Source organism: Thermomyces lanuginosus (genome assembly GCF_041956635.1).
Source record: "Thermomyces lanuginosus strain ATCC 200065 unplaced genomic scaffold VTN49scaffold_2, whole genome shotgun sequence".
Taxonomy (NCBI): Eukaryota; Fungi; Ascomycota; class Eurotiomycetes; order Eurotiales; family Trichocomaceae; genus Thermomyces; species Thermomyces lanuginosus.
Genome location: NW_027192336.1, coordinates 85,870 through 111,605, shown reverse-complemented (window position 1 = coordinate 111,605; position 25,736 = coordinate 85,870). Strand labels below are relative to the sequence as shown.

The 25,736-nt window shown below is 52.8% G+C and overlaps 14 protein-coding genes across 14 annotated transcripts; 8 read left to right on the top strand and 6 right to left on the bottom strand.

Annotated features, from left to right (window-relative positions):
- Positions 1-234: 234 nt before the first annotated feature.
- VTN49DRAFT_885 (uncharacterized protein) lies at positions 235-667 on the top strand (the record flags this gene model as incomplete). Its single annotated transcript, XM_069416555.1, has 3 exons — positions 235-321; positions 398-548; positions 609-667. The coding sequence occupies 3 exons, from the start codon at positions 235-237 to the stop codon at positions 665-667; spliced, it is 297 nt and encodes a 98-aa protein (XP_069272671.1).
- A 287-nt stretch (positions 668-954) lies between these two features.
- VTN49DRAFT_884 (uncharacterized protein) lies at positions 955-2,587 on the bottom strand (the record flags this gene model as incomplete). Its single annotated transcript, XM_069416554.1, has 3 exons — positions 955-2,282; positions 2,336-2,496; positions 2,553-2,587. 3 exons carry the CDS (start codon positions 2,585-2,587, stop codon positions 955-957), a joined length of 1,524 nt encoding a protein of 507 aa, XP_069272670.1.
- A 595-nt stretch (positions 2,588-3,182) lies between these two features.
- On the top strand, positions 3,183-4,228 carry VTN49DRAFT_883 (uncharacterized protein; the record flags this gene model as incomplete). The annotated part of the gene is made up of 3 exons (XM_069416553.1): positions 3,183-3,473; positions 3,535-3,771; positions 3,827-4,228. The coding sequence occupies 3 exons, from the start codon at positions 3,183-3,185 to the stop codon at positions 4,226-4,228; spliced, it is 930 nt and encodes a 309-aa protein (XP_069272669.1).
- A 251-nt stretch (positions 4,229-4,479) lies between these two features.
- Positions 4,480-5,389, bottom strand: VTN49DRAFT_882 (uncharacterized protein; the record flags this gene model as incomplete). Its single annotated transcript, XM_069416552.1, has 3 exons — positions 4,480-4,802; positions 4,854-4,909; positions 4,959-5,389. 3 exons carry the CDS (start codon positions 5,387-5,389, stop codon positions 4,480-4,482), a joined length of 810 nt encoding a protein of 269 aa, XP_069272668.1.
- A 212-nt stretch (positions 5,390-5,601) lies between these two features.
- On the top strand, positions 5,602-6,154 carry VTN49DRAFT_881 (uncharacterized protein; the record flags this gene model as incomplete). The annotated part of the gene is made up of 2 exons (XM_069416551.1): positions 5,602-5,648; positions 5,947-6,154. 2 exons carry the CDS (start codon positions 5,602-5,604, stop codon positions 6,152-6,154), a joined length of 255 nt encoding a protein of 84 aa, XP_069272667.1.
- Positions 6,155-6,205: 51 nt separating this feature from the next.
- Positions 6,206-7,327, top strand: VTN49DRAFT_880 (uncharacterized protein; the record flags this gene model as incomplete). Its single annotated transcript, XM_069416550.1, has 2 exons — positions 6,206-6,395; positions 6,450-7,327. The coding sequence occupies 2 exons, from the start codon at positions 6,206-6,208 to the stop codon at positions 7,325-7,327; spliced, it is 1,068 nt and encodes a 355-aa protein (XP_069272666.1).
- A 303-nt stretch (positions 7,328-7,630) lies between these two features.
- VTN49DRAFT_879 (uncharacterized protein) lies at positions 7,631-8,164 on the bottom strand (the record flags this gene model as incomplete). Its single annotated transcript, XM_069416548.1, has 1 exon — positions 7,631-8,164. One exon carries the CDS (start codon positions 8,162-8,164, stop codon positions 7,631-7,633), a length of 534 nt encoding a protein of 177 aa, XP_069272665.1.
- Positions 8,165-9,224: 1,060 nt separating this feature from the next.
- Positions 9,225-11,736, top strand: VTN49DRAFT_878 (uncharacterized protein; the record flags this gene model as incomplete). The annotated part of the gene is made up of 5 exons (XM_069416547.1): positions 9,225-9,274; positions 9,325-9,394; positions 9,445-9,532; positions 9,587-11,484; positions 11,548-11,736. 5 exons carry the CDS (start codon positions 9,225-9,227, stop codon positions 11,734-11,736), a joined length of 2,295 nt encoding a protein of 764 aa, XP_069272664.1.
- Positions 11,737-12,275: 539 nt separating this feature from the next.
- VTN49DRAFT_877 (uncharacterized protein) lies at positions 12,276-15,302 on the bottom strand (the record flags this gene model as incomplete). Its single annotated transcript, XM_069416546.1, has 8 exons — positions 12,276-12,677; positions 12,726-14,491; positions 14,549-14,626; positions 14,681-14,784; positions 14,842-14,903; positions 14,959-14,994; positions 15,053-15,065; positions 15,118-15,302. 8 exons carry the CDS (start codon positions 15,300-15,302, stop codon positions 12,276-12,278), a joined length of 2,646 nt encoding a protein of 881 aa, XP_069272663.1.
- Positions 15,303-16,892: 1,590 nt separating this feature from the next.
- VTN49DRAFT_876 (uncharacterized protein) lies at positions 16,893-18,206 on the bottom strand (the record flags this gene model as incomplete). The annotated part of the gene is made up of 6 exons (XM_069416545.1): positions 16,893-16,992; positions 17,042-17,280; positions 17,329-17,458; positions 17,507-17,635; positions 17,687-18,032; positions 18,080-18,206. 6 exons carry the CDS (start codon positions 18,204-18,206, stop codon positions 16,893-16,895), a joined length of 1,071 nt encoding a protein of 356 aa, XP_069272662.1.
- Positions 18,207-20,498: 2,292 nt separating this feature from the next.
- Positions 20,499-20,808, top strand: VTN49DRAFT_875 (uncharacterized protein; the record flags this gene model as incomplete). The annotated part of the gene is made up of 2 exons (XM_069416544.1): positions 20,499-20,538; positions 20,594-20,808. 2 exons carry the CDS (start codon positions 20,499-20,501, stop codon positions 20,806-20,808), a joined length of 255 nt encoding a protein of 84 aa, XP_069272661.1.
- A 24-nt stretch (positions 20,809-20,832) lies between these two features.
- VTN49DRAFT_874 (uncharacterized protein) lies at positions 20,833-22,305 on the top strand (the record flags this gene model as incomplete). Its single annotated transcript, XM_069416543.1, has 9 exons — positions 20,833-20,888; positions 20,944-20,991; positions 21,049-21,178; positions 21,231-21,274; positions 21,321-21,420; positions 21,468-21,824; positions 21,872-21,950; positions 21,999-22,182; positions 22,230-22,305. The coding sequence occupies 9 exons, from the start codon at positions 20,833-20,835 to the stop codon at positions 22,303-22,305; spliced, it is 1,074 nt and encodes a 357-aa protein (XP_069272660.1).
- Positions 22,306-22,324: 19 nt separating this feature from the next.
- Positions 22,325-22,582, bottom strand: VTN49DRAFT_873 (uncharacterized protein; the record flags this gene model as incomplete). The annotated part of the gene is made up of 1 exon (XM_069416542.1): positions 22,325-22,582. The coding sequence occupies one exon, from the start codon at positions 22,580-22,582 to the stop codon at positions 22,325-22,327; it is 258 nt and encodes an 85-aa protein (XP_069272659.1).
- A 195-nt stretch (positions 22,583-22,777) lies between these two features.
- VTN49DRAFT_872 (uncharacterized protein) lies at positions 22,778-25,578 on the top strand (the record flags this gene model as incomplete). The annotated part of the gene is made up of 10 exons (XM_069416541.1): positions 22,778-22,845; positions 22,933-23,037; positions 23,103-23,345; positions 23,399-23,426; positions 23,473-23,533; positions 23,580-23,659; positions 23,712-23,883; positions 23,930-23,970; positions 24,026-24,163; positions 24,223-25,578. The coding sequence occupies 10 exons, from the start codon at positions 22,778-22,780 to the stop codon at positions 25,576-25,578; spliced, it is 2,292 nt and encodes a 763-aa protein (XP_069272658.1).
- Between the last annotated feature and the right edge of the window lie 158 nt (positions 25,579-25,736).

The window sequence follows — 25,736 nt, the reverse complement described above, 5'->3', positions numbered from 1 at the left end:
GAACTGTGATTGGCGGGGACCAATCAGAGCCGGCGGAGCCCGATCATTTTCCGCTCTCTGGAGCTTCACTTCGTCCCGATCCGTAGATTAACCGCACTTCGAGACCCTATTCACGCCCCAGATTGATTCGATATCGGTTCAATTGATCCGAAAAGGTACCGACATTCTCCCTCTATATTGCTACGATTCACAACCCTCCTAACAATCGAGGATCGCGCCGCAGATATTGCCACAATGGCCGAGTCGAACGAGCCCCAGCAGCCGACTTTGCCCGCGGCACGACCGACGAAGCCGGTCAGCGAAGCCCTGCTGAATGAAAAGGTACAGTATCTACAAAACACTTTCTAGTCCGTTCTCTGTCGCCTGAGCTGATTGCTCATCCCCGACTCAATCATAGTGGGACCGCGCCATCTCCTCCCTGATTGTCCGTTCCGCCGTCGGCTTCGGCTTCGGTGTTGTCCTCTCGGTTCTGCTGTTCAAGCGCCGGGCATGGCCTGCGCTAGTTGGGTTGGGTTTCGGCGCTGGGCGCGCGTGGGAAGAGGCTGATGGTCAGTCATGATAGCTATCCTCGAGACATGTCGGACTAGTCGTACTGAGAGTTGATCCAGCTTCTTTCCGACGAGGCGATAGTCCTGTCACCGATGCCCTTCGCAAGTCTAGGTCGTAAATGTCACAATGCGCATGATTGTGCTGCTATGATTGCCATTTCGGGAACGAGGGATGTGCAGCGCTGGAACACAGCGTTCTGGAAGTGTACAATAACTGTACAGGAGAAGACGTCATCGAATAGAGGAGGAAGTTTATCGGGCGCCTTTACAATAGATGCCACTTTTCAATATCGGTTGTAACGCCGGAACGACATTATCGATGGAACCTTTTTTTTATGCAAATCTAAATCTTATCTACCAGGGACAATGAGTGGGTATCTTTTCCGAAAGATGAGCCGTTAAACTCCTACACAAGAGGCGTCTCCAGAACCGGTGGACTCAAACCCGATGGTGAAAACTCGTTAAGTGACCGCGGAACGGGCACCGTGTCGTTCCAATCGTGAGATGATAAGGATGCTGCTGCTTGGTTCGCAGAGCCGGTCTCATTGCTAGAAGATGTCGGCTCCAGAGTTACGCCGTCATGACCACTGTGCGTGAGGCAGCCAACGCAGCTGCAGTCCTCCCCGCATAAGCATGTTCCGTCCACATTGGAACAGACGTTAGGCATGCCAATAGGATATTCAAGCGTGTAGTACTCGGACGGCTGCATGTACTGGGGTGGGGTGAAGGCTGAAGGTGACATTGTAGCCGGGTCAAAGCCCAATGTCGGCGATGTCTGGCCAGAGTATATCGATGTAGTCTGTTGCTGACCATTGCTACCGTAATCATGCTGCGTTGGGCTCTGCGGTTGCCGAAACGGGGTTGAGTTTTCGGAGCCCTCCTCTTCGGCAATCTGGCTCATCATGTAGCCCATCTCTTGCACATGCTGGCGTGTTGTTGCATTAAAAGGATGGCTTGCGCAACCCAAACACTGACAGTCATCGCCGCAGCTGCATTCATGTGATGGGTCGCCAACGGGAACTGATCCTTGATTGAAGTAACTGACGAAATCGCTGGAGGAGTACTGGTTCGTCGGCACGTTACTAAAAGCGCCAGAATCGAGCTGCGGCGATGTATAATCCGGGGTCATTATTGCCGATGACGGATCGGTCGTGGTCGAGAAGACGAAATTCGACATGTCCGGATTCACATATCCTTGCGTTTGATTATAGCCGTTGGCTCCTTGATGGTGATTCCAGGTGGGGACCTCATTAAACGATTGTTGAGTCCAGGTGGACTGAGAATCATATGGCTCTGTTTTGATGAGTTTCTCGTCGGGCGGCACTGGCATGCTGCTGCTAGATGCGCTCTGTTCAGTAGCTGGTATACTCAGCTGGGAACGTTTTGAACAGCAACTCCCAGACTTGCTTTCCACCGTGCTAGATTGAGTCTTTATATTTATTGAGCTTTCTGCTGACGGAGGATTTTGCCCATTCACAGCCGGGGAGTCATTCGAAGACTGTCCGGAGTCCGAACGGTTATGAACTTGCGACTGCTGCAATCTCGCCTCCAGGCCCTTGACAATATGCTCCGGAACTACCGCTGAGCTCTGTCGTTTCGACGACTTTTGTACTCGCCCCGGTGCCTGGCTACTGGATACCGAAGACGACTGGCCAGCAGCCGCCACGGACAATGACGCCGCTTCGGCGGAACTCGCGGGCACTTGATATAGTGGTCTACACAGACACGTTGACCCTGCCATGACTCAGCCTTTCCTTGACTTGGAAGCAGGGTCCGAAAATCAATACCTTTTGGGATGCGCACCATCACGGCATACACCCGCTGACAGCTGCAGGAGCCCTTTGGATGGGGGCATTTTGCCAGCGGCCGCCCGGCCTTGGGGACCTTCATCATCAGACGGTCAAAGTGCTGACATTTTGACGACCGGTGGCCGCGAACGCATGGTTCACTGATTTATTTTTCTATCAGCGCCATTCGCAGATTCAAGTGAGTCGTTTCACCCACCATGACCACTTTGCACCTTCTTCATCCAGCGGCATGGTTGCTCAGCGGCCCTCAATCCATCGATGGTCAACGGGCGGGGAAGCCGGGCTCAAGAATCCGATCGCAATGAATTGCAACTTTAACAAATCGCCGAAGAGTCAGGTTCACCGGAGCTGTTGGTTCAAAATGTGACTCGGAGGGGCCGCGTGTGATTCAGCTTTGCTTGCATACACCCCGCTTGGTTCTGGCGGCCAGGCCAGGTGCTCAGACATCGATCTAGCCTGGATCGACGAGATAAACTTGACCGCTGAGGATTAACATTTGCCGCGACTCTCAGCGGGAGTGGGCTGCTCTCATGCGAGCGTCGAATCGGGACGGGTCTGGGAGTTCCTGGGCCTCCGGAGAATCGCGGCATTCTGATTGGTAGAAATCCCAAGGCGGTCAGTAAAATTCCCGAAAACCGACAGGGAAAGTTAAGCTTAGAAATCATAGACCCACACAAATGCCGAACGGTATTGTTACCGTATCATACGAGTGCTTGGCAGCTCTCCCGCAGCTATTTCGCAGGGCTTGATGCGCCAGCTGTTGATGTTCGATGTGTTGAGAGAGAGAGAGAGATTCAAGCCGGTGCTGTGATTGTTTCTTGATCCAATGCCATCAGATTCGCACCCAACTGTCCTCCCGACCGCCCAAGCACAGGACGATGAGGCGACCCCCAAAGTTCCGTCGAGAGCCCCATCGCGAACCTCCAGAGACTTCTTTTCCATCCCAGCACCGATAAAACGCATCTTTGACCGTTTTCCTCTAGTGACATATCCGGCGAACCCTCTTCCGGGTCGGCGCGATCGCGATATCAAGCAGAATGAGCTCTTTGTCTTCATTGATCCGGCCGGCGCACAAAGAGGCGCCCCGTCATACAACCCACAATGTTTGAGATGGCAGGTGAGGATCGAAGGGCATGCGGGTCACTGTGTGCCATAACTGAAAGTTGATCGCCTGTTAGGCATATCTCAAGTTTGTCGGCGTCGAGTTTGACATTGTCCCGTCAAACAACCATGCCTCGCCAACGGGCGCCCTTCCTTTTCTGTATCCCGCGTCTCCGCCGAACATTGGACCGATCCCGTCGAACAAGCTACAGAAATGGGCCATTGAGCAAGTGCACTGCGAAGAAGAGCAGCAGTTGAATTTCCGTTTCGACGTCTACGCAACATTGCTGGACCACCGGATACGGAATGCATGGGTATGTGGCTCTCTTGCCTCCACGTGGCAGAATCTAGGGACTCATCTCCTGTCAGCTATACCAGCTGTATCTGGACAACGATAATTTTGATGCCGTCGCTCGACCTCGATACATCGATTCATGTACCTCCAATCCCGCTGTCCGCAAAGCTCTGGCAATCCAGCTGCAGCACGCAGCGCGGGACGAGCTCCTGAAAGCTCTGGACGTCGTCGATGTCCAAAGCCTGGAGGCGGAGGCAGATGAAGCCTTCCAGGCATTGTCAACTCTCTTGAACAACAGAGAGTACTTCTTCAGAGAGGGTCGTCCAGGGCTTTTCGACGCTAGCGTCTTCTCCTACACTCATCTCATCCTAGACGACTCCCTCGGCTGGCGACATAATCCGCTCAAGCACCTTCTCATGAAGTACGAAAACTTAATAGACCATCGGCAACGTTTGTTTCAGGCGTACTTTGCATAGATCTCGGGACGGTCGGCATTTGTGTTCCATGTTGTACTATAGACGCACGACAGCTATGTACACTAGGAGTTTGAGGAAACGACTTCACACACCAGCCACTTTGCGGCTCCACAGGGGTACATACTTATATTTAATCGGCCTTAGGAATTTTCTCTTCATAAACTGAGTTGAGCATTTAGTAGTACAGTAGAGTAAGATGTTGTCTATGTTCAGCACTCCTGCATGAACGGAACTTTGTACAAAATTGACGTCTATAACTCATTTTTCGGCCCATCAACTCCACCTCCCCGCTTCCCCAGCTTGCTCTTTATCTGCACCACAGCCCTCTCGACCTCGATGACAAGTTCCGGTGCATCCAGGACCTTTCCCAGTTCTTGCCCGTCTGTGGCGTCGAGGTACAATGTTTCGTTTTCTTCTGGTTCCTCTGAATGACGTCTGATTTCGGTCTGCTTCTCACCCTTATCGAGGCTGTCGCGGAGACGTCCTGCGTAAAATTTCACAAGTTCCGGAGACGAGTACGGTTTCAAGAGATCATTATCTAGAAGATGGATTAGGTGCTTGGAACCACTCCATGCTATATTTGTCAGCACGACGCATTAAGAGATCAATTTAAATCACGACTTACCACGCCAATGTGACCATCCCCGATACGCTGCGTAGAAAAATGGGATGTTGGGCACCCTGTCCATGTCAGCCAGCGGCCATCAATGTATTGACCTTGAGCACTTACAAAGGAATCAAAGCAATTGGAGTTGTTATCGGCATTAGGAAGAGGTACCACCACATCTTCCTCCGATGCAACTCCTGTCTTTCCGTGCCCAGCGTCCTCAATACCTCCAACACCTTGTCCCCTTCAATTGCATTTCCCGGAAATGCAACAGGTATTGGCTCACTTTTTCCTCGCACCTCCTCAATCTGGCGGCGCGCACTGAGCGGCGGAATGCTTTTCAACGCCCATTCTTCATATGGGATCCGCTGCAGGATGGAATGGCCCCAGACCACCAACCTCTTCTGCCATCCTTTGTCGGCCCGCTCCCATTTTGACCATGTTCCCGCGGCCTTGGCGGTAATCTTATCAATGACCCCTTTCCGATTGAGCTGCGGAGGTCGACAGTAAACAAATGCGCGCCTCGACGAGATTGGGATGAGAAAGAGACGCATCGCTCGGGTTGTCCGCGGGTTTCCGCTGCCTGAAATTGGAAGAACCCGATCACACGCGAAAAGTTCTCTTTCGCTACCGCATCGAGCAGAGTATTGTCACTCGTACTTTGCACACACTCTGTGGCAGGTTCATGGTTCTTATGCTGATCCTGCCATGCTCCAGTAGCAGGGCTTGACAGGGCTGGTGGTGTCCAGCTTCAGACGTCATTCAGATGGTGAAGCTGTTCGAAACTCACCGCCTTCCGTTCTCGAGAATGGAGTAAGTCACGTGAACAGCAATTGACTTTCCGATTTTAGCAAGCGTTGATGTCAAGCCACGTCTAAGCCTCAACGGAGACGTCAATGAGGGAAGACTACCGGTTCTTGGTTCTTACGGAAGTTAATCTCGTAGAATTCGCTGTGAAGGAAATCTCACTGCAGCTTATTTCTCTTGATCTGGATCGCATGTAAAAAAGCCGTTAGGGAGGGGACGGTGCACTCAGGCACGTGCGCGGACATATTGGCCAAGCTGGATTGACGGTCCCTGCGGAGGCAGGGTGCAGACTGACATCTTCCAGGCTGAACTTGAAATCACAAGATTTCTTCGAATATACACTTGGGAGTGGCGTTTGTCTCGTGTCCGGCGTTCGCATCGAAGGCCCATTGAGGATCCTAGAGCAACTGCGCCAAGCGTCGGTCGTATCCGCCCCCAGATTCCACTCTCCTGGAGAAACACACTCCCTTCCTATCCCTCCCTCCACCGGCCTCCTGGCTACCATGGCATAGGGCCGTCGGCCATCCCGCCCTTGACCCAGGCCATGCAATCGAACATTGGCAATGGCCCAAGATGCGCGAAATACAGAGCAGCCGCCAACATCCCATCCGACCGTCTCCAGCAGCACGTTACCCCCTGACCAGCCCCATCCCGGCGTAACCTCGCCAGCCCGCACGCAGCCCACACGTCCCGTCGAGTCGAATGACGCTTCTGTAGGTCATTGGAAAGATCATCCGCTTCGAACGATACCGGGTTAGTGCCATAAATCTTAAAGACAGGCGAGAGCGCCCAACTGACAACCCGTAGCCTGGATCAGGTCCTACGACGTTGCCGATGACGATGCCGATGCCACGACTCGACTCCTCCCTTCCGAAATCGACGACGCCCATGTTGCGCAGCATAACCACTCCCCGTACAGCAAGGAGAAACGCAATGTGCAAGCGTCGGATGATGAGGAATTCGCACCGCGGGAATCGAGATGGACCAAATTCACACGATCGGCGGCCTATCCACGAGTGGTGGATGCGTCGATGCAAGAAAAGCGGGTGTCGTGGGACTGGCTGAATAATAACCTGGGAGACTATTCGCAACCATGGGGAGCATCCCGGGACGGATCCGACCTGGAACGAGGAAGTCATAGAACTGCCTGGAAGGCACAGCGGCGGCGCTTCCTTGACCGATTCCAGACGAACCTTCTGCGCAGCCCTATTGTGCCCCTGGTGTTTCGACTGACGGTGTGGATCTTCTCGTTGTGTGCCCTCGTGCTGGGAGGAATTATCCAGCACTTGTCGGATGAGTTTGGGCGTCCTCAGGGTCCCTCTGCAATTATGGCCATTGTGACGGATGCCGTGGCATTGGTCTATCTGATCTACATCACCTACGACGAATACACCAGTAAACCGCTAGGGCTGCGGTCTCCCAAAGCCAAGATGCGACTGATTCTCTTGGATATTGTTTTTATCGTTTTCGATTCCGCCAACCTGAGTCTTGCGTTCGAGACGCTGAGTGACGTGCAGGGCGCCTGCACTGTGGCCACGATCAATGACGTGATCGATGACCGCAACGACGCGATCTGTGACCGACAGCGGGCGTTGGCTTCTGTGCTGCTGATTGCACTAATCGCGTGGCTATTGACTTTTACCGTCAGTGTCTTTCGGTTGGTCGAGCGGGTTTCATCAAGGTAGCTTTTTTAATTTTTCATTCCTTTTGCTTTTTCTCAAAAAGATACAGATTTGGCATGGTTTGGGTCATGGCGTCATTGGGCTCTTTTTTTGATTTTGATCCCTGGATGGCATTTTTTGTCCCTGGTGGAAGAAGGCCGTTCTCTCGTTCTTCTCTTTTCCTTATGTCATGTCGATGGGTCGGTTGCAGGGTTTGGTGCGTCGGTAGTGACCGCGTTCCTCCATTGCTGTACACTTTCTGTACCTAATTCCGATCATTTGATTTTTCCTTATTTATCGAATGTACCTTGCTCATTATTGATTTTCTCAAACATGCAATGCTGGTCCATCGTCTCCATACAGCGGATCTCGATCGAACCACTTTTGCTGTTCAATGTTCCTCCTCACCTCTCCTTCATCTTCCTTCCCAAACCCATAGCACATATCCCAGCTCTTTCCGGGCGGATACGAACCCAGCATCTGGAACGTCCCCGTCTGGTCCTCCAGGAGACGATGGGCAACCCCGGCTGGAATGATAATCAAATCCCCTTTCTCAACCACAGGCTCGACGCGTCCCGGGTTCTGCTCGCCGCCAAAACACAGCCGCGCACGCCCGGAGATGATTCCGAGGACTTCATGCGTGGTGGAATGGAAGTGCGTCTGCCGGTACATGGTATATTGCCATTGGGGGACCACTACGCCGACGTCCTTGAGGCGCGATGAAAGTTGCGCGACGGAGGCATCGAAGGCGGAGTGGTAAATTAGCAGCGGCTTGTTCTGGATGGAGGTATTTGGGATGCCGCTGTGCGCGGGGATGAAGTGGGAAGACACGCGGATGGAGGACGGGGGTTTGAATGACATTGTTCCAATACTGTCCCGATGAGTCGAGTCCGTACAATGTATCAGTCCTCTGTACTCCGTAGCCTTTTGTTTATTATTTCGCCCAAGTCGAGAGACGGGATTCATTCGCGTTAATGACGTTATGAACTTAGTTGCTCCCCTCTCATGGCGGTACTTATTGGGCTAAACTTCAATGGGAAAGCTAATTTCCCCCGGCAAATACATCTGAGATCCTCGCTTTCTTATCTAGGAGTCTCGGTGCAAATCATTTTCAGGCAGAAAGAATTGTCGATTCCATAATCTGGTGCGATGATCTGGCATCCATTGAGCCTTGCCTTTCAGCACTTAAGGTACTGGAAATCAAAATGATGACCAATCAGCCCTCTCGTGATACGGAAAAAGTCTATCCACGTGATACAATGACCAGCCTGAGCTGAAGGCAGCAGCTGATGCCTCAGGCAGCAACAGTTCAGCCTGCTGCCCCCCCGTCACGTCAAGCTCTGGGATTGGCGTCTAAAGTCGGACTGAGTGGAAAGCTCACGCCTCTCGGACGCCCTTGATAGCCTGAATCTTAGAAAACTTTCAATCCCCCAGGCTTTCCAGGGGTTGACACTGTTATTGCATTCTTTACCTGGCAGTGTGGAACTGCCTTGAACCTGTCCTCTGCCAGTTCTTTGAGATATCTGGATTTGCACCGCCAGGGTTTCCATCACCAGCTGGGTAAGTCGGGCATATCTCTGCAATCTGATCGATATTATCTATACATGCTTTTTCCTTCTGGGCTGTTGAACATTACTGGGTTCATTCTGCTGGTTGAATCAATGAATTCCCTTTCACCTTCACTTTGACGGTTCTTATGATCCGCTTGATACGATCTAGAGTCCCGCTGGTCGACCGTGTCGGTGGGACTTTGCTCTTTGTTCGATAGTCCAGTGCTCCGGTCCTCGAACGTGACTGGCTTTTGCTTCTGTTCTCGATATTTTTCACCGCTGTGTTGTCGACCTTGTCTAACTGCCGCAGCCAGCCGTGCTCTCGAGTCTCGCCGCGCCGCCGATCTAGTTGATTTTACCTACTAATCGTCATGCCGCCGACCATGCCTCAGACATCCCACAAAGATGACCTGGATGAAACGTGCGTGCTTTTGACCGGAACAGATTGTACAAGGCTGACCGCAAACGCAGATGGGCGTTTTTGGAACGGGGGATCGACAGTGTCATGTGGAAGTTGGAGGAGGGGATTGACATGAAAACGGTCGGTGGGCAAATCGCTTGAAAGGTTTCGGCGCTGCTGACTCGACGTAGTATATGGCACTCTATACAGCCGTCCACAACTTTTGCACGACACAAAAGGCCGTCGGAGGGAGCAGTGGGCTACATCCTCACCGGGGAGGTAAGTAGCACCCCGCATTCCACACTCTGATAAGGATGCTCATTGAATATCCAGCACACCTCCTCGGAGAGGAGCTGTACAGTCTCTTGGGGCAGTATCTAGAGCAGCATCTCAAGGGAGTTTACGAGACGTCCAAATCGCATACCGAGGAAGCTCTCCTGGCGTACTACAACTCAGAATGGACCCGATATACAACGGCCGCCCAGTTCATCAACCATCTGTTCAAATACCTGAACCGCCACTGGGTGAAACGGGAAATCGACGAGGGCAAGAGGAACGTGTACGATGTCTACACATTGCACCTGGTCAAATGGCGTGACGTCTTCTTCAAAGACGTGTGGCAGAACGTGATGAAGGCGGTGCTCAACCTCGTCCGCAAACAACGAAATGGCGAGACGATCGAGCAGTCACAAATCAAGAGCGTTGTCGACTCCTTTGTGTCGCTGGGGCTGGACGAGAACGACAGCACCAAGTCGACTCTGGAGGTGTATCGGTACTATTTCGAACGGCCGTTCATCCAAGACACACGGGAGTACTACGAACGCGAGTCCCGACAGTTTGTGGCGGAGAACAGTGTGGTGGAATACATGAAGAAGGCCGAGGCCCGACTCGAGGAGGAGAAGGCCCGTGTCGGGTTGTATCTACACCCGGATATTACCAAGCGCCTCACAGAGACGTGTTTGGATGTCCTGGTCACGGCGCACTCGGGTCTCCTGCGAGACGAGTTCCAGGTGCTGCTGGACAACGAGCGGCAAGACGATCTGGCTCGCATGTACCGATTGCTGTCGAAGATTCCCGACGGGCTGGACCCTCTGCGGGCCAAATTCGAGACGCACGTGCGCAAAGCCGGTCTGGCGGCAGTGGAGAAGGTCGGCGGTGAGAGCGACAATTTCGAGCCCAAGGTCTACGTCGACGCGCTGCTGCAGGTTCATTCAAGGTACCAGAACCTGGTGAACGTTGCGTTCGCGGGCGAATCGGAGTTTGTCCGGTCGCTGGATAACGCATGCCGCGAGTTTGTGAACCGCAACGCGGTGTGCAAGAGCAGCTCAACCAAATCTCCAGAGCTTCTCGCGCGCTATACGGACTCGCTGCTGAAGAAGGGGTCCAAGGCGACGGAGGAGTCGGAGCTGGAAGAGCTGCTTACCCAGATCATGACGGTCTTCAGGTATATTGAAGACAAGGACGTGTTCCAGAAGTTTTACTCGAAGATGCTGGCGAAGCGTTTGGTCCACTCGAATTCGGTGTCGGACGACGCAGAGACGAGCATGATCAGCAAGCTCAAGGAGGTGTGCGGTTTCGAATACACCAACAAGCTGCAGCGAATGTTCCAGGATGTGCAAATCTCCAAGGACCTCAACTCGAGCTACCGCGACTGGCAGGAGAAGGTGCTCGATGATGAGGACCGCAAGAAGGGCGTCGACGCGACGTTCCAGATTCTGGGAACCGGCTTCTGGCCCTTGAACCCGCCGACAACGGAGTTCATCCCGCCACCGGAGATTGTCAAGACAGCCGAGCGATTCCAAAACTTCTACTTTGACAAGCACAGCGGGCGCAAGCTGACGTGGTTGTGGCAGCTGTGCAAGGGTGAGATTAAAGCCAACTACATCACCAGCGGCAAGATCCCATATACCTTCCAAGTCTCCACCTTCCAAATGGGCATCCTACTGCTGTACAATGAGCACGACAGCCTGGAGTACACTGAGATCCAAAAGGCTACAAAGCTCGCACCGGAGCTTCTGGAGCCGAACATGGCTCTGCTGGTCAAAGCCAAAGTGCTTCTGTCCAAGCCCGAGGGCGCGAAACCCGCTCCGGGCGTCTCCTTTGTCCTCAATCACAACTTCAAGAACAAGAAGATCAAAGTCAACCTCAACATCCAGATCAAATCGGAGCAAAAGCACGAGTCGGACGACACACACAAGACCATTGAAGAGGATCGGAAACTCCTCCTTCAGGTACACCTTTCCCCACCCCCCAACAATATCATCCAAACCCCCTTGCTAACAATGGGAATATAGAGCGCCATCGTCCGCATCATGAAATCCCGCAAACGAATGAAACACGTCCAACTCGTCCAAGAAGTCATCCAACAGGTCAAATCCCGCTTCCCCCCCAAGATCCCCGACATCAAGAAGAACATCGAGGCGTTGATGGAAAAGGATTACATTGAACGTTTGGACAATGATGAATTAGCGTACATTGCTTAAAAAGCAAACTCAGAGATAAGTTATTTAAAGTTCTCTTTTCCCTTTTCTTTTTTTTTTTTTCGCTGCCGAAAGATGATTTTAGACAAATACCATGCTTTTTGCCTCTTCTTTTTTTTTGTTTTCTGCCGCCTCTTGATTCTTTGCGACGTGTTTGTTTCAGCTAGAGAATGGAAATGGGAAAGGGTAGTTCGTTGTTGTGTTTGGTGGAGGAGGAATTTGTCTTTGCTGGTGCATCTACTTTATTGTTGTGGGTTTTTCTATCCAGATGACGGGGGGAAGGGAGCGGGAGTGTAGGATCAATCGATCAATCAATCAATCAAAACGGTGTTTTTGGAGAGATCGGATGATAATGACGACGACGATGATGAATGAGGTTGTTGTTGGATAAACTGTTGCTGGTGAATGGATTTTGTGATGGTGCCACACTACAATTTTATATATTTGAGCTGATGGATTTCGGTAATGGAACCATCAGTCAATCAATTTTGGTATGGCCATATAGTTTCGTATACTACTAAACGACTCGAGACGGAAAGAAATTACACCTTCACAGGCTCCACGTTCCAAATGACATCCGCATACTCGTTCACCACGCGGTCTGTCGAGAAGAACCCCATGCGCGCCACGCTGCGGATGCTCTTGGCCACCCACTCGTCACGCTTGCGGAATTCCTTGTCCACGAGGTCCTGCGTCGCGATGTAGGACGGGAAGTCGTCGGAAACGAGGTAGTAGTCACCGTGGTCGGCGATGGAGGCGATCAGCGGCATGAACTGGTGCGGGTCGCCAAAGGTGCCGGCGCGAATGGCATCGAAGACGGAGGCAAGGTTCTCGTCCAGGGTGAAGCCGCGGAAGCGGTGGTTCTGCCGCAGCTCTTCGACGTCCTCGGCCAGGGTGCCAAAGAGGAAGATGTTTTCTTCCTGGATCTCGCGGGTGATTTCAATCTGTCACCAGTTAGAGAATGATATTCAAAAGAAAGGACTGAAACATACGTTTGCTCCATCACAAGTTCCTATAATCAACCCCCCGTTCAGGACAAACTTCATGTTGCTCGTCCCACTGGCCTCCGTGCCCGCCGTCGAGATGTGCTCGCTAATGTCCGACGCCGGGACAATCAACTCCGCCTTGCTCACGTTGTAGTCCTCAATGAAGATCACCTTGAGCAAATCGCCGACGTCGGGATCTTTGTTGACTACTTCCGCAACCTTGTTGATCAAGTGAATGATCGTCTTGGCCATCCAGTATCCAGGAGCCGCCTTGCCACCGAATATCGACACTCGCGGAACCAGCTCCTTTCGCTCCTCCGGCTTAAGCGACTTGATCCGCAAATACCGATGGATCACGCCAAAGATGTTGAGCTGCTGCCGCTTGTATTCGTGGATCCGCTTAACCTGCACATCGAAGAGAGCCTCGGGGTTCACGCTGTATCCAGTCGTCTCCTTGATGTACTTGGCCAACCGCAGCTTGTTGTACGTTTTGATCTCCGCCCACTCCTTCCGGAAATCCTTATCGTCAACAAACCTCTCGAGCCCATCGAGGATCGTCAAGTCGGTCAAAAAGTGGTAGCCTCCAAGCCGTTCCGCAATCAACGCCGACAGACGCGGATTGGCTTGATGAAGCCATCTTCTCGGCGTAATGCCATTGGTGACATTGGTGAACTTATCTGGCCCATAAATCTTGACAAAATCTTTAAAGATTGTGGTCTTGATCAGATCCGAGTGCAATTCGGCCACTCCATTCACCTTGTGCGACCCGATCACGGCCAGGTGCGCCATGCGGACCATCTTCGGATGCGACTCCTCGATAACCGACACGCGAGTCAGCAGATCATTGTCGCCAGGGAACTGCTTCTCGACCGACTGTAAAAAGAACAGGTTTACGTCGTAGATGATCTGTAGGTGTCGCGGCAAAAGGTTCTGCATCAGTGGCACCGACCACTTCTCCAACGCCTCCGGCAGCACCGTATGGTTGGTGTATCCAAAGGTGTTAACTACGATGTTCCATGCAGTGTCCCAATCGAGACCCTCGACGTCGACTAGAAGGCGCTGCAGCTCGACAATTGCCAGGGTGGGATGCGTATCGTTGAGCTGAATGGCCACCTGGTCCGGGAACTGACTCCAGGGGCGCTTGGTCTTCTTGAATCGCCGCACAATATCATACAATGACGCGGCGCACCAAAAGTACTGCTGCTTCAGCCGGAGCTCCTTGCCCCGGTCAAGATTATCGTTCGGGTAGAGAACGGCGGAGATCGTCTCCGCCCGTTGCTGGTCTGCAACGGCACTCTCATAGTCTCCAGCGTTGAACTTTTGAAAGTCAAATTCTCCGCTGCTTGCCTTGCTGGACCACAGGCGCAGATTGTTTGTAGTTTTGGTGCCGTATCCCGGGATGGGCACATCATACGCAACCGCCTGCACCGTTTCACCTGGATGCCAGACGTGTGTCACTTTACCGTTTTCATCCTCCTGCCGGGTGACATGGCCATAGAACTGGATATCCACGGTGACGTCGTACCGCGGGAATTCCCACGGGTTGAAATCAAGCCAGTAGTCTGGAATCTCCACCTGATAGCCATCTATGATCTCTTGCTTAAAAATGCCGTAGCGATATCTCAATCCATAGCCCCAGGCCGGATAGTTGAGCGTCGCCATGCTATCGAGCAAGCATGCTGCAAGACGGCCGAGACCGCCATTTCCCAGTGCGGCATCATGCTCCTGGTTGATTACATCTTCGATGCGAAATCCAAGTTCCGCCAAGCCATCTATTCCATTCATCAGACCAAAGCGTCTTCATAAGTCCGAGATTTCAGTGGTATTACCTTTGGCAATATTTTTCAATCCAACATTGAGCATCGCATTGTCCAGAGCTCGGCCCATCAAGAACTCAAGCGACAAATCTACATTGATTAGCCTCGCCTGACCTTAAATATCGGAGAACCCCACAGTCATACAGTAGACGCGCTTCTGGTCCGCAGTTGTGTGGGCCTGCTGGGTTTTGTTCCATTCGATGATCAATCTGTCGCGCAAAGCTAGGGCGGTTCCTGCATATGCGGCTCTACAAAAATCAACCATGAATCTCGTTCAAGAGAGTAAGACAATTCGGACGACATACCCTTCGTCGCAGTTGTACAAAGATCGGGCCATCGTGGTTTCCACATGGCGGACAAATTCATGCTGTTGCAGGAGTCAATCATAACACATTTAAATCAATGAGAGTTGGAGCAGATACCTGGAATTGATCCTTGTCTTCAAAAGCTTTCGCAGACTAGAGTTTGTTAAACCAACGATCCTAAAACTCAGGCAAATCAAAAGGGTAATCCTACATGTCGACGCCAACTGCACCCGTCAGCATCAACCTTTACAGCAGCACCCCCTCGAAACAACTTACGCCTCTCTCCATTGTTCTGGAATCCCGGCCTCCACGGCCTTGATCTCGGCCGGGGCAATGCCGGTGAAGGTGCGCTTATGCTTCGGCCGGCTAAATCCGGGGCCGACCGGGTCGAGCTCTTCGACCGGCACGCCAATGGATGGCTTTCGCTGCCGAACGAAAGGCTCTGAGGGTTTGGAAGCCATGGTCACTGTTGAAGAAGGAATTGGCTATACAGAATGAAGAATCAACCACGACAGAAACTTGTATCCCAGGTGGCAAAGTTGCACGAGGGGCACTCCCAGATAAGCGGGGGAGCAGCAATTATATCCAACCTAGCAAGTAATTGCACATGCCAGAGATTTGCCAAAGGGAACAGAAGATGGAATTGATGCAGGACAAAGGAAATCCATTGACCTGATCGATAAAGCTTTTCAGTCATGGGCAGTGCACGACGTCATTCATCTATGGCCCGCTGCCCATTTGAAGAGCCTCAGGCAGATACGAGCGCGGGGAGGAGCCCAGGGCTGCCCAGCCCACTGAGAGAACAGGGAAGCTGCCATGATGACATCTCCCAATGCGGAAGGCACATGTGACATTGGGTGGAAGTGCTTGCCATCGAGCTCATGACGCCAGTTGCTCGAGTTCTAGACAGTCGACACCTGCCTGACTGGGACGGTGGGTAGAATGCGAGAGCCAATGGCGACATCCACATTTCAACGCTAAACTATGAGAAGAAGGTGCACTAACTCTATAAAGAAGGTAGCCTTGACGGGAGATAAGCTCCTCGTGTCTTGGATGAGAGAGATCTGGACCCTGGATGGTACTAAGTAGCAGTTACCTAATCTATCTTGGACCTGGATAGTTACTGGAGATGCCCAAAGGGGTCTCTCCAGAGCTGGTCAACACGGGATGTTCCTGGTAATAGATCCTCGCTCTCGTAAAAAAGGGAGTAGATCCTCCCGGAAATATCATCCACACTTCTGCAAACGGAGACTGGCTTTTGCCCGTAAGCTGGAGATTCTGGGACGAAACAACCATATGCCATTGTGAATATGCTGTTGATATGGGATCATCACAGTGATCAACAATATCGCGTTGGTCGCCAAACTTTATTGTGGCCAAAGAGCCATAGATGGGTGTGGTACTTTCTGGCCATTGGATAATTCGAGAATGCAGCATATTCGGCGCCGTCTTCGTCGGATATTGGAGTTCTTTCGCTTTTCCTGGTTGGAGCTCGTCGGTAATTGACAGCCCCAGGATGGTCGATGAGCGCTACTCTCGCCATTGGTTTGTGCAAGAGGAGCCCGGCATAAACCACATCATTCGCTATAGGATTGAATCGGAAGGTACCGTGGATGGAATTCAAGTCCTATTTACTAGTGGAAAAGCAGAGGAACTCAAATGGCAGCGTGAACCGACGCTGTATTAATCCCACCCGGGATTCAACCTATCCAAAAATTACTTCACAAATTCTCACTGTCCATAAGCAAAAGCCGAAGAAGAATCAACAGAGACCCAACGAGATGCCATGTCGCCCCGAACGTGACAGAAGAAAGGAAAAAAAAAAAAAAAAAAAAAAAAAAAAAAAAAAAAAAACACCATGCCGGAACGCCCTCTCAAAACCGGAGTCGAGGAGAATACAAGGTATAGAACAGAAACGAGGCACAATTAGATGACCGAATCAAAAAAAAAAAAAAAAAAAGTCGTCGTGAAAATGCATCGAAATCGGCATCGCGTCAATACGAAAAGGGGAAAATAAAGAAGTAAAAATCAAATATGTGCCGTTCCCAAAATCAGAGAATGCCGGAGTCCTTGAGGGCGTTCTGCAGGATGGTTTCTTTGACCGCCGCGAATACCAACCGGATGTTCGTGGTGTCGGTGGCCTGGGTGAGACTGCAAGGGTCAGCAGTGGAACTGAAAAGAATGAAGGTGGTAAACTTACTGAGGATAAAGGTTAAGGTGTGCGCGGTTCACTTGATTGAAACGCCAGAGTAGATACTTGGCCGCCCGGTTGACATCGTTTCCACCCGAATAGTCAGGGAAATACCGATTCAGCGGGGACCGGCCCAGCTTCTGGCGGAACAAGTCGACCTTGTTCAGGAATAGGATGATGCTGGTGCGCATGAACCATCGCGAATTGACCACCGAGTCGAACAGCACTAGACTTTCCATCATTCGGTTCTGATCGAATTAGCTTCCCTCCTCACGACCACGAGCTTATGACCATACCTGATTACTCTCTTCCAGCAGGACCTGATCGTATTCACTCAAGGCAACGCAGAAGATGATTGACGTGACATTCTCGAAACAATGGATCCACTTTTTACGTTCGCTTCGTTGGCCGCCAACATCGAACATGCTGTGGTCTCGTTAGCTTAGACCGGGGGCTAGGGAGTAAGCTACACACTGGATGCTGAGTTGGCCCATCGTGAAGCGTGTTTCATAAATGCCGGTAGTCTTGGTTCGCGCACGTAGGACATCGGCTTCATTCGGTCGATAATCAGGGGCTGCTATTCGTTTGGCCTCCTCGAAAAAACTGGCCAAATCAGTCACGATCCCGGATGGTAATCTGAGCAATGAAACTTACTATGGCGCCGAGTCCATGAGATAGAATTCACTTTGATGATCCATGACCGTGCTGGTGCAAGGATCATTCCAGATAGAGGTGACCGCCTCGCCGACCTTGGGGTCCAGGGGCAAGTTGGGATCCGCATCGACCTGATATTGATCCAGATAGGTCATGTAATCCCGGACCTTCTGGCTTGACGGCTCGATGTCGAACTGACGGTAGGCCGCGATTAGCGACTTGGCGCACTCCAGTAGGTTCTTGTAGACCGTCAAGCGGTACATCTCCAGCTCCTCCGGAGTGTAGCCATTCTGGTGGATGATCTTCATCTGCTTGACGATGGTCGACTTGCCGCTCTCGCCGGATCCTACAATGGATTAGCTACGCGAGACGCTTGTATACGACGACACGCACCCAACAAGAGAATCTTGCATTCTCGACGCAGTCGCCTTGAATCTTCCTCCAGCTTCCGATCAATCTGTTGGCTGCGCTTTTTCGACTCGATGTCCGCAGCGGACTCGGAGCTGAAACAACCGCCCATGGTGACCAGCTTTCTCTTCCCACGGCCTCACCACAACGTACGGCCACAACAACAGGGAGTCGACCTCGTCGACGACTGACACACGATCGATAGGATCTCTGGAGACGATTCTTCGGGGAGGGGTGATGATGGACGGGGCGCGCTGCAGCAATCCGACCGTCGCCGCACTGCCTTCACACGACGGGGACGGGAGCGAAACGACTCGACGAGGCCGGCCGGGTCAGGACGGAAGCTAGCTGGAAGATGCGGAGGTCGGATCGGATCGGGCGATCGTCCGTCAACGGTTGGCCGTCGGGGGGGGGCACGTAACGAGGCTGGACAGGCACCAGGTCCCGGACGTCCAGCGCACAGCAACCGACGGTGGTGGACGACAGCCCGGAAGGCACGGGGAAAGGAACGCAAGCTCCACGGATGAGTTTAACAGGGCATTCGGCGCTGTGCGGGAGCACACGGGCGGAAGTTGACGTAGCCCTCTGGCAGGCAAAAATCGGGCAGAGCGCAGGTGGGAGAGGAGACAGCGAGCGAGTTGGGCTAGGCTATGGTGGTTAAATTGGATTTAGCGGTGTTTTGACGGGGGACACCGATCTGGGATAGTTTTGACTACCCTTGGGTCTTGGGACTTCTTGGGCCGTTTGGGGCCTTTTCGGGGGGTACTTTTTTGGGGGGGGTGTGGGTTTTTGCGGACTTGCTCAGGTCGGGGAAATCGGGGGACTTTTTTTTTGGGGCAGTCTTCGATCCGGGCGGGAGCACTAAAACTGTGTCTAAAAGTGTCTAAAAGAGTACGGGGGCCCGTTCGCTCTGCTAGTCTTGGCCGCTTCTTGGGACACTTCCTGGCCGCGGACTTGCACGCCGAACAGCGGCCGCTGATTGGAAGAGGCTGAATTCAGAGCGAACCGCCACCGGGGACAAACGCAGTCAACCTGGGAGTCCCCTGGGTTCAGGAACAGAAACACGGGGTCTGAATCCCCTCTGGACGGAGTACTCTGGTTGGATCTCACGGCGAACGAACGGGGACAATCAGGGCCAGCCGGACGACAGGAAACCTGCGATTATGGGGCTTTTGCCAACACAGTGTCGCGGCTCACGGATGCAGGCTGTCAACACGGACCCGGACTGGCTGGGCTTGTGGGGGATTTGAGGGGTACAGTACGAGTAGAGAGGTACATCAAGTATTTACGGGTACCTACGAGTGCATCATCCAGGATTCCCGATGCATTCGATCTCGCGCAGACTGTGTCTGGTCTCGGTAGTTTGTCCCATGAATTCAGACGAGTCCTCCTGTGACGCAGTGTGAAAAACTTCCAGTTATTAAAACAACAACAACAACAATAATAATAATGACAATTGGATGAGAATTGTCCAAGTGTTGGATTGATTCTCCAATCTTCTTGCAGGATGTCAAGAGATTATTCATGATGCCATCGCTCTCTGGTTTCCATCCGGGAGCAGAACGCGGCTCGGTGCAATAACTATTCGACTCAATGGCCTGGCGCATGAGGGAAAACACGGCGATTCATACGGTACTTGCCGCAGAAGTCCAGGAGAACGCCATCCCTGTCCCCGTCCCATCGGGTTTGGCCCGTCTGGTACTGGGTACAGCAGAGTCGTATCGAGCTATCGACCAGGGTGGCCGCCGGTCAACCAGTCAGAGGATCGAACGAGAAATGCCTGAACCCTGAGGCCGCCAGATCGCCACGTGATGGGATCCGTGCACCCATTCACGTGTCTGACGGGCCGGGGGCAAATCAGTGCGAGCACAGGTCGGACGGGGGCCTGTGCTGGCAGTGGTACCTCATATTGGATTTTGCAGTGTCCCAACGGAGTTCTTCGTACGGAAATCGAGGCCGATGATTGGGTGCCTCGCTCGGTGAAATCGAACCTACAGATTATCATTGGCCACAGAATGCCTGGATTTCCATCTTGGCACTTGGCAATTCTTCAAACGATCAAAACCACAGTCACGACAATTTGCAAATTAAAATTCCCGAACCGCCCCATCCGAGCAGCAAGACGAACGGTGGGAAATTACTCTGAGGACTGACAGAGCGCCGTTCCATGGCATGACGCCGTGATCGCCTGATAGATTCGGTGGCCGCGGAGCTCCCGTCGCCGCCCACCATGCGTCATGGACCGGCCTAGCTCAGAACTGCTGCTCGGGGGCCCAGCAGTAACGTCATCGGTCAACCTGGTCCGCCCAGCCCACCTGGAATCCGACCGCAAGACAGTAGAACCTTCGCGCGGCCCCGCGAACAGAGGCCCCCGTTGATCGATTGATTCCACTTTCCTGAGACAATGCGCAGGGCGGCTGTCAATGTCGTAGAATCCCGGGCTGGTAGATATAGGAGAACCCGCCCGGATCCATGGAGGATTCCCAGGTAGATTGCTAGGCCGACTGGATTTGCCAGCGCTAGAGGTTGACCCGCAGCCACTGGTCTCCTCCATCGCCCTCCCGCCAACCTTGATTGATCTCAACTCGACTCAGACGCCCGACCCCTCTCGACGGCTCAGGTCACCTGCATTTCCTCCAGGCAAAACGAGCCACACCCGTTGGCTCCCCTCTGTCGCCTGTGTCCGTATTCGAGTTGGAGAGCTGAATCCGTGACCGATCGATTCCCCGCCCGCCACCATGGCCGAGTTTGTGCGGGCCCAGATTTTCGGCACCACCTTCGAGATCACCAGCCGGTAAGGTGTTGCAGGCACGGGAGGGATGCGGCCCGGAACTGACGGGATGACACAGGTACACCGATCTCCAGCCCGTGGGCATGGGAGCGTTCGGTCTGGTCTGGTAGGCAGCTGCCGAGGCGAGCGGGCAGAGGACGAAAGCTAACCGGATGGGATACAGCTCCGCGCGGGACCAATTGACCGGACAATCGGTAGCAGTGAAGAAGATTATGAAACCGTTTAGCACGCCGGTCTTGTCCAAACGCACGTATCGAGAACTGAAGCTGCTGAAGCACCTAAAACACGAGAATGTGAGCGGTCGCGGCAGCCTCGGATAAATGGCAGGTGCTGACCAGAGCGCAGATTATCAGTTTGAGCGATATCTTCATCTCCCCGTTGGAAGACATGTACGCTGGACTCGCTCGCTACGGTCGCATTCGCTAACAGAGATAGCTATTTTGTGACGGAGCTGCTGGGCACGGATTTGCATCGACTACTCACATCGCGCCCGCTTGAGAAGCAATTTATCCAATATTTCCTCTATCAGATCCTGGTACGTCGAGACGCCGCGTCGTACTCTTCCGCTGCTGACCGTCGCAGCGCGGGCTGAAATATGTCCACTCCGCCGGTGTTGTGCACCGCGACCTCAAGCCTAGTAATATCCTGATCAATGAGAACTGCGATCTCAAGATCTGCGATTTCGGCCTCGCGCGCATCCAAGATCCGCAGATGACCGGCTACGTCTCAACGCGGTACTACCGGGCGCCCGAAATCATGCTGACCTGGCAAAAGTACGATGTCGAGGTGGACATCTGGAGTGCTGGGTGTATCTTTGCCGAAATGATCGACGGGAAACCGCTTTTCCCGGGCAAAGACCACGTCAACCAATTCTCCATCATCACAGAACTCCTAGGCACGCCACCGGATGATGTGATCAAGACAATCGGCAGCGAAAACGTAATTTCCCAGCCCAAGTACAAGTCAAACAGCGCTGACTGTAGTAGACCCTGCGCTTCGTGCAATCCCTGCCGAAGCGAGAACGACAGCCACTGGCAAACAAATTCAAGAATGCCGACCCAGCTGGTATGCTTCCTTCCTAGTTTTCATAGAATGTCTGCTGATGTTGCGCAGCGGTGGACCTCCTTGAGAAGATGCTCGTGTTTGATCCCAAGAAGCGGATCCGCGCCGCCGATGCCCTCGCCCACGAATACCTCGCGCCATATCATGATCCGACAGACGAGCCCGAGGCCGAGGAGAAGTTTGACTGGTCGTTCAACGACGCCGATCTTCCAGTCGATACATGGAAAATCATGATGTACGTGTCACCCATGACTCCGCGGAATATGGCTAACCCAAGTATAGGTACTCTGAAATTCTCGACTATCACAACATTGATCAGTCAGCTGCGATGCCCGAGGCATCGATGCAACAATCGTGATCGTATGACATTTGCGCTCTTATCCATGCCTAGGACCGTTATTACTGAAACACGAGATGCCTTGTATCCATTGATATTTTTTTGCGTTGCCTTTTACTGGATGAATTTTGGATGCTTCTGTTCTGGGTTGGGCGGATGACAAGAGGCGTATGAATTTTTGCTTTGAGCTGGTGGAGGTTGTTCCTCTGTATAAATCTGTGCTATTGCTGCGAGTATTGATCGTACATAGAGCAAAAGTGCCTGTCGGAATGAACAGAGCACTTGACGGCATTATCATCTGCGCGGTAGAACACAAGATAAAGTGGCCATCCCGCGCCAAGCAGGGAGTAATCCATCATTAACGGTACTCGGTACGGAGAGTACTCGCCCGCTCACTCGTTCTTTTTTTCCCGCCGGGACACGCCCCTCGCCGACCCCGAGTCCGGATTTCTCATCCCGTCGAGACGGTCGCCCTGTCGGATCAATCGATTCGATGGCTGCCACACTGCGCGATGTGCGCCAGGAGCCCGTGGTATTGGTGATTGACTTTCACCATGCCAGGTAGAAACTCCACCGAAATACCTCCGAAAAAAGCCAAACAATCAGAAAGAAAAATAAAGTTGCTGATGGGAGAACAAAAAATAACAGGGGCCCTGAAATTGAACTCTGCCTCGCCGAGCCAGGGTCGAATCCCGCCGTTGAGAATGACTGGTCTTTGCTCCCGTTTATGGCCTTGTCCGATGGCGCGCACGCGTATGTCCCTGACGACGACAACATGAAACGCAAACAACCAGGATTGACCTGTGGGATTATGACAGTGCTACGGAAGAATTCTCATACTTTACCCTACGACGCGCCGAAACGCCGACAAGGCCCGCGACGTCATTGTTTGGCATCTCGTGCACGCGACAAATTGCGGCCAGCTCGTTGATCTACTGCCCACCGGACGTGACGCGGTCTACGGTACAGAAGGCGGTGGTTGTGGTGACGGACAGTCCCGAGCATTTTGGCCCGCTGAGAGAGAAGTTGTCGATGGTGACATCTGCGTGGTTTGCGCAGCGGTGCGTGGACTACACTTGGTAATCAAACGGGAGGGCTAATGGATTGCGGATAGGGACTTTTCGGATATTGAGATCCTCAGGGTGAGCGCATACGCTCGGCGGTTGCGAGGATTGCTAATTGGGGTAGAAATTCCGCGAGAGTTTGGTCGTCAGTCTACGGAATGAGGATACGAAGGACCATAGTCTGGGTAGGAGGTTGTTCTTTCGTCTGAGTTGATGGTGCTGACCAGACAGGCCTGTCGCTACGAGAATTGATCCACGAGTTCAAGTATCAGACGCTGGTCTTGTTCAAGTGTCTGCTCTTACAGCCAAAGGTCCGTTTTTCCCGCACTAACCAACGATCGAGACTCGTCTGACCATAACCAGATGCTCTTTTTCGGTTCCCGATGCGAACGACTATGCATGATGCAATTTTCCTTAATCTCGCTGATTCCCGGGTTAATGAACCATCTGGAAGACTGCGCCGATCCGTCTTTCGACTCGTATGCGCAAACGGTGGAGAAGCCTTCTTCGCTCAAGACGAGCGAGCGGCAGTCGTGTACGTGGCCATGGGTGGTCCAAGGAGCATTGCTAACCCGGTATAGTACTCGCCTACATGGGTCTCCCGTTGCAAATTTTTGGCAAGGTAGATACCAGACGGGCTTATGGATATAGGTCGCCACTAACTCGTTCGCTGTCAGGGGAGCATCTTTGGTCCTTACACGCCTCTGCAGCAGCTGGATCTGCTGGCTGACCACGGGACGAAATCGTATGTTGTGGGCTCAACGAATTCATTGCTGCTACAGCAAAAGGATAAATATAGCGATGTCTTGATTAATGTTTGTCCCTCATACCTTTTTTTTTTTTGTTCTTTTATGGCTATTGGCTAATTGGTTAGTTGGACGATGGAACGATCACAATCTCGCCAGCCCTACGCAGCGCGTTGTCTCTAACACCGGCCGACCGGCGCTGGATCGACTTCTTGACTCAAGCCGTCAACGAAACCTGGGATGATTCGCACCCGTCACAGCCCAAGACGCACGGGTACATGGGCTCGGAGGAGTTTATCCGGATGCAGTTTGAAGAATACCTTCTCGCGCTATTATCATGCGTCAACTACGCGGAGCAATCCGGCCCTGCAACGGGAGGGAGTGCACCAAGCACCGACATTGAGGGTGATCCGTCAGCGGAATTTAATACGGAGTTTCTGGCGCGATGGCGGACAACGCCAAATTATGCGCTCTTCCGGCGCCTGACATCGGATGCCCTCCTGTTTTCCATTGTAGAACCCCGCCATCCGTGTGCCGGCGGGCTGACGATTGAGGACGTCCAGCGGCGCATCGCGCAGCAGATCGCCGACCTGCACCTAGACGAGAAGGTGCGAGAAAGCCGCGAGGTCCTAAACAAAACTTTAGCCTCAGGTCAGAAACGCGTTAGCGAAGCCCTCAACAGCTTCTGGGCCGATATCGAAGCCCTCCGAGAATCCCAACGCCGAAGAAGCGAAGAAAAACAGCAACAACAAAAGACGAGCGACGACACAGCTACAGACCAGGACGAGAAAGAAACCAAGTCTTCCTCATCCTGGTTCTCTGGCCGTCGCTCCGTCGACCTCGCCCAGGCCCAAGCCACCGTCAGCAGCGCGGGGCAGAAAGCCAGCGCATACTTCAACTCCTGGAGTACATGGGCGAGCGAGCGACGGCGGGAATGGGCTGAGCGACGCTCCGCATCAACCTCCACCCCGACATCTCCCGGCCCGCTCAACTCCCCGTCAACCAGCACACTCCCCAGCGTGAACGAACGCCCAGACGCGGAGAGCGCCCCACGCCGCAGCGAGGACTCGATTTCAAGCCAGACGGGACAAGCACGGAATAGCGGACGGTGGCAGCGATGGAGTAGCGTCTTGCGCGGGAGAAGGGAAGAGCGGACTAGCGAGTCATCGGATGATGTGCCGCGATCGACGTCAACGTCAACGCCAGCGCAGGAGTCGGGGCGAGAACCTGAGACGAAAGAAGAAGAAGAAGAAAAGCACGACGCTACTGCCAATAACACTGCTGATAGCGACACATCAGCACCAGCAGCAGCGACAGCCGCTGATTCCTCCGAGAAAAAGGAGGAGGAGAAAGGGGAAGGATCCACGCAGGTAACGCCGGAGGAAGAGAAGAAGTCAGAGCCTACAATAACCGGTGATAATAAACCTAATGAGCGTCATAGTTCAGAGTCTGGTCGTGAGACGCCGACTCCGACGCCACGATGATACCTACGACTTTTTTTTTTGAAAGTGGTGTATGTAAGTAATGTGTAGTGGTACGGTGCATGACTTTCGCATAAATAATTAGCTAGAACAGAGTACAGCAAATATTGATCACTTTTTGAAATTCATCACTAGGATTAGTGGCTATCGTCATGAGTACA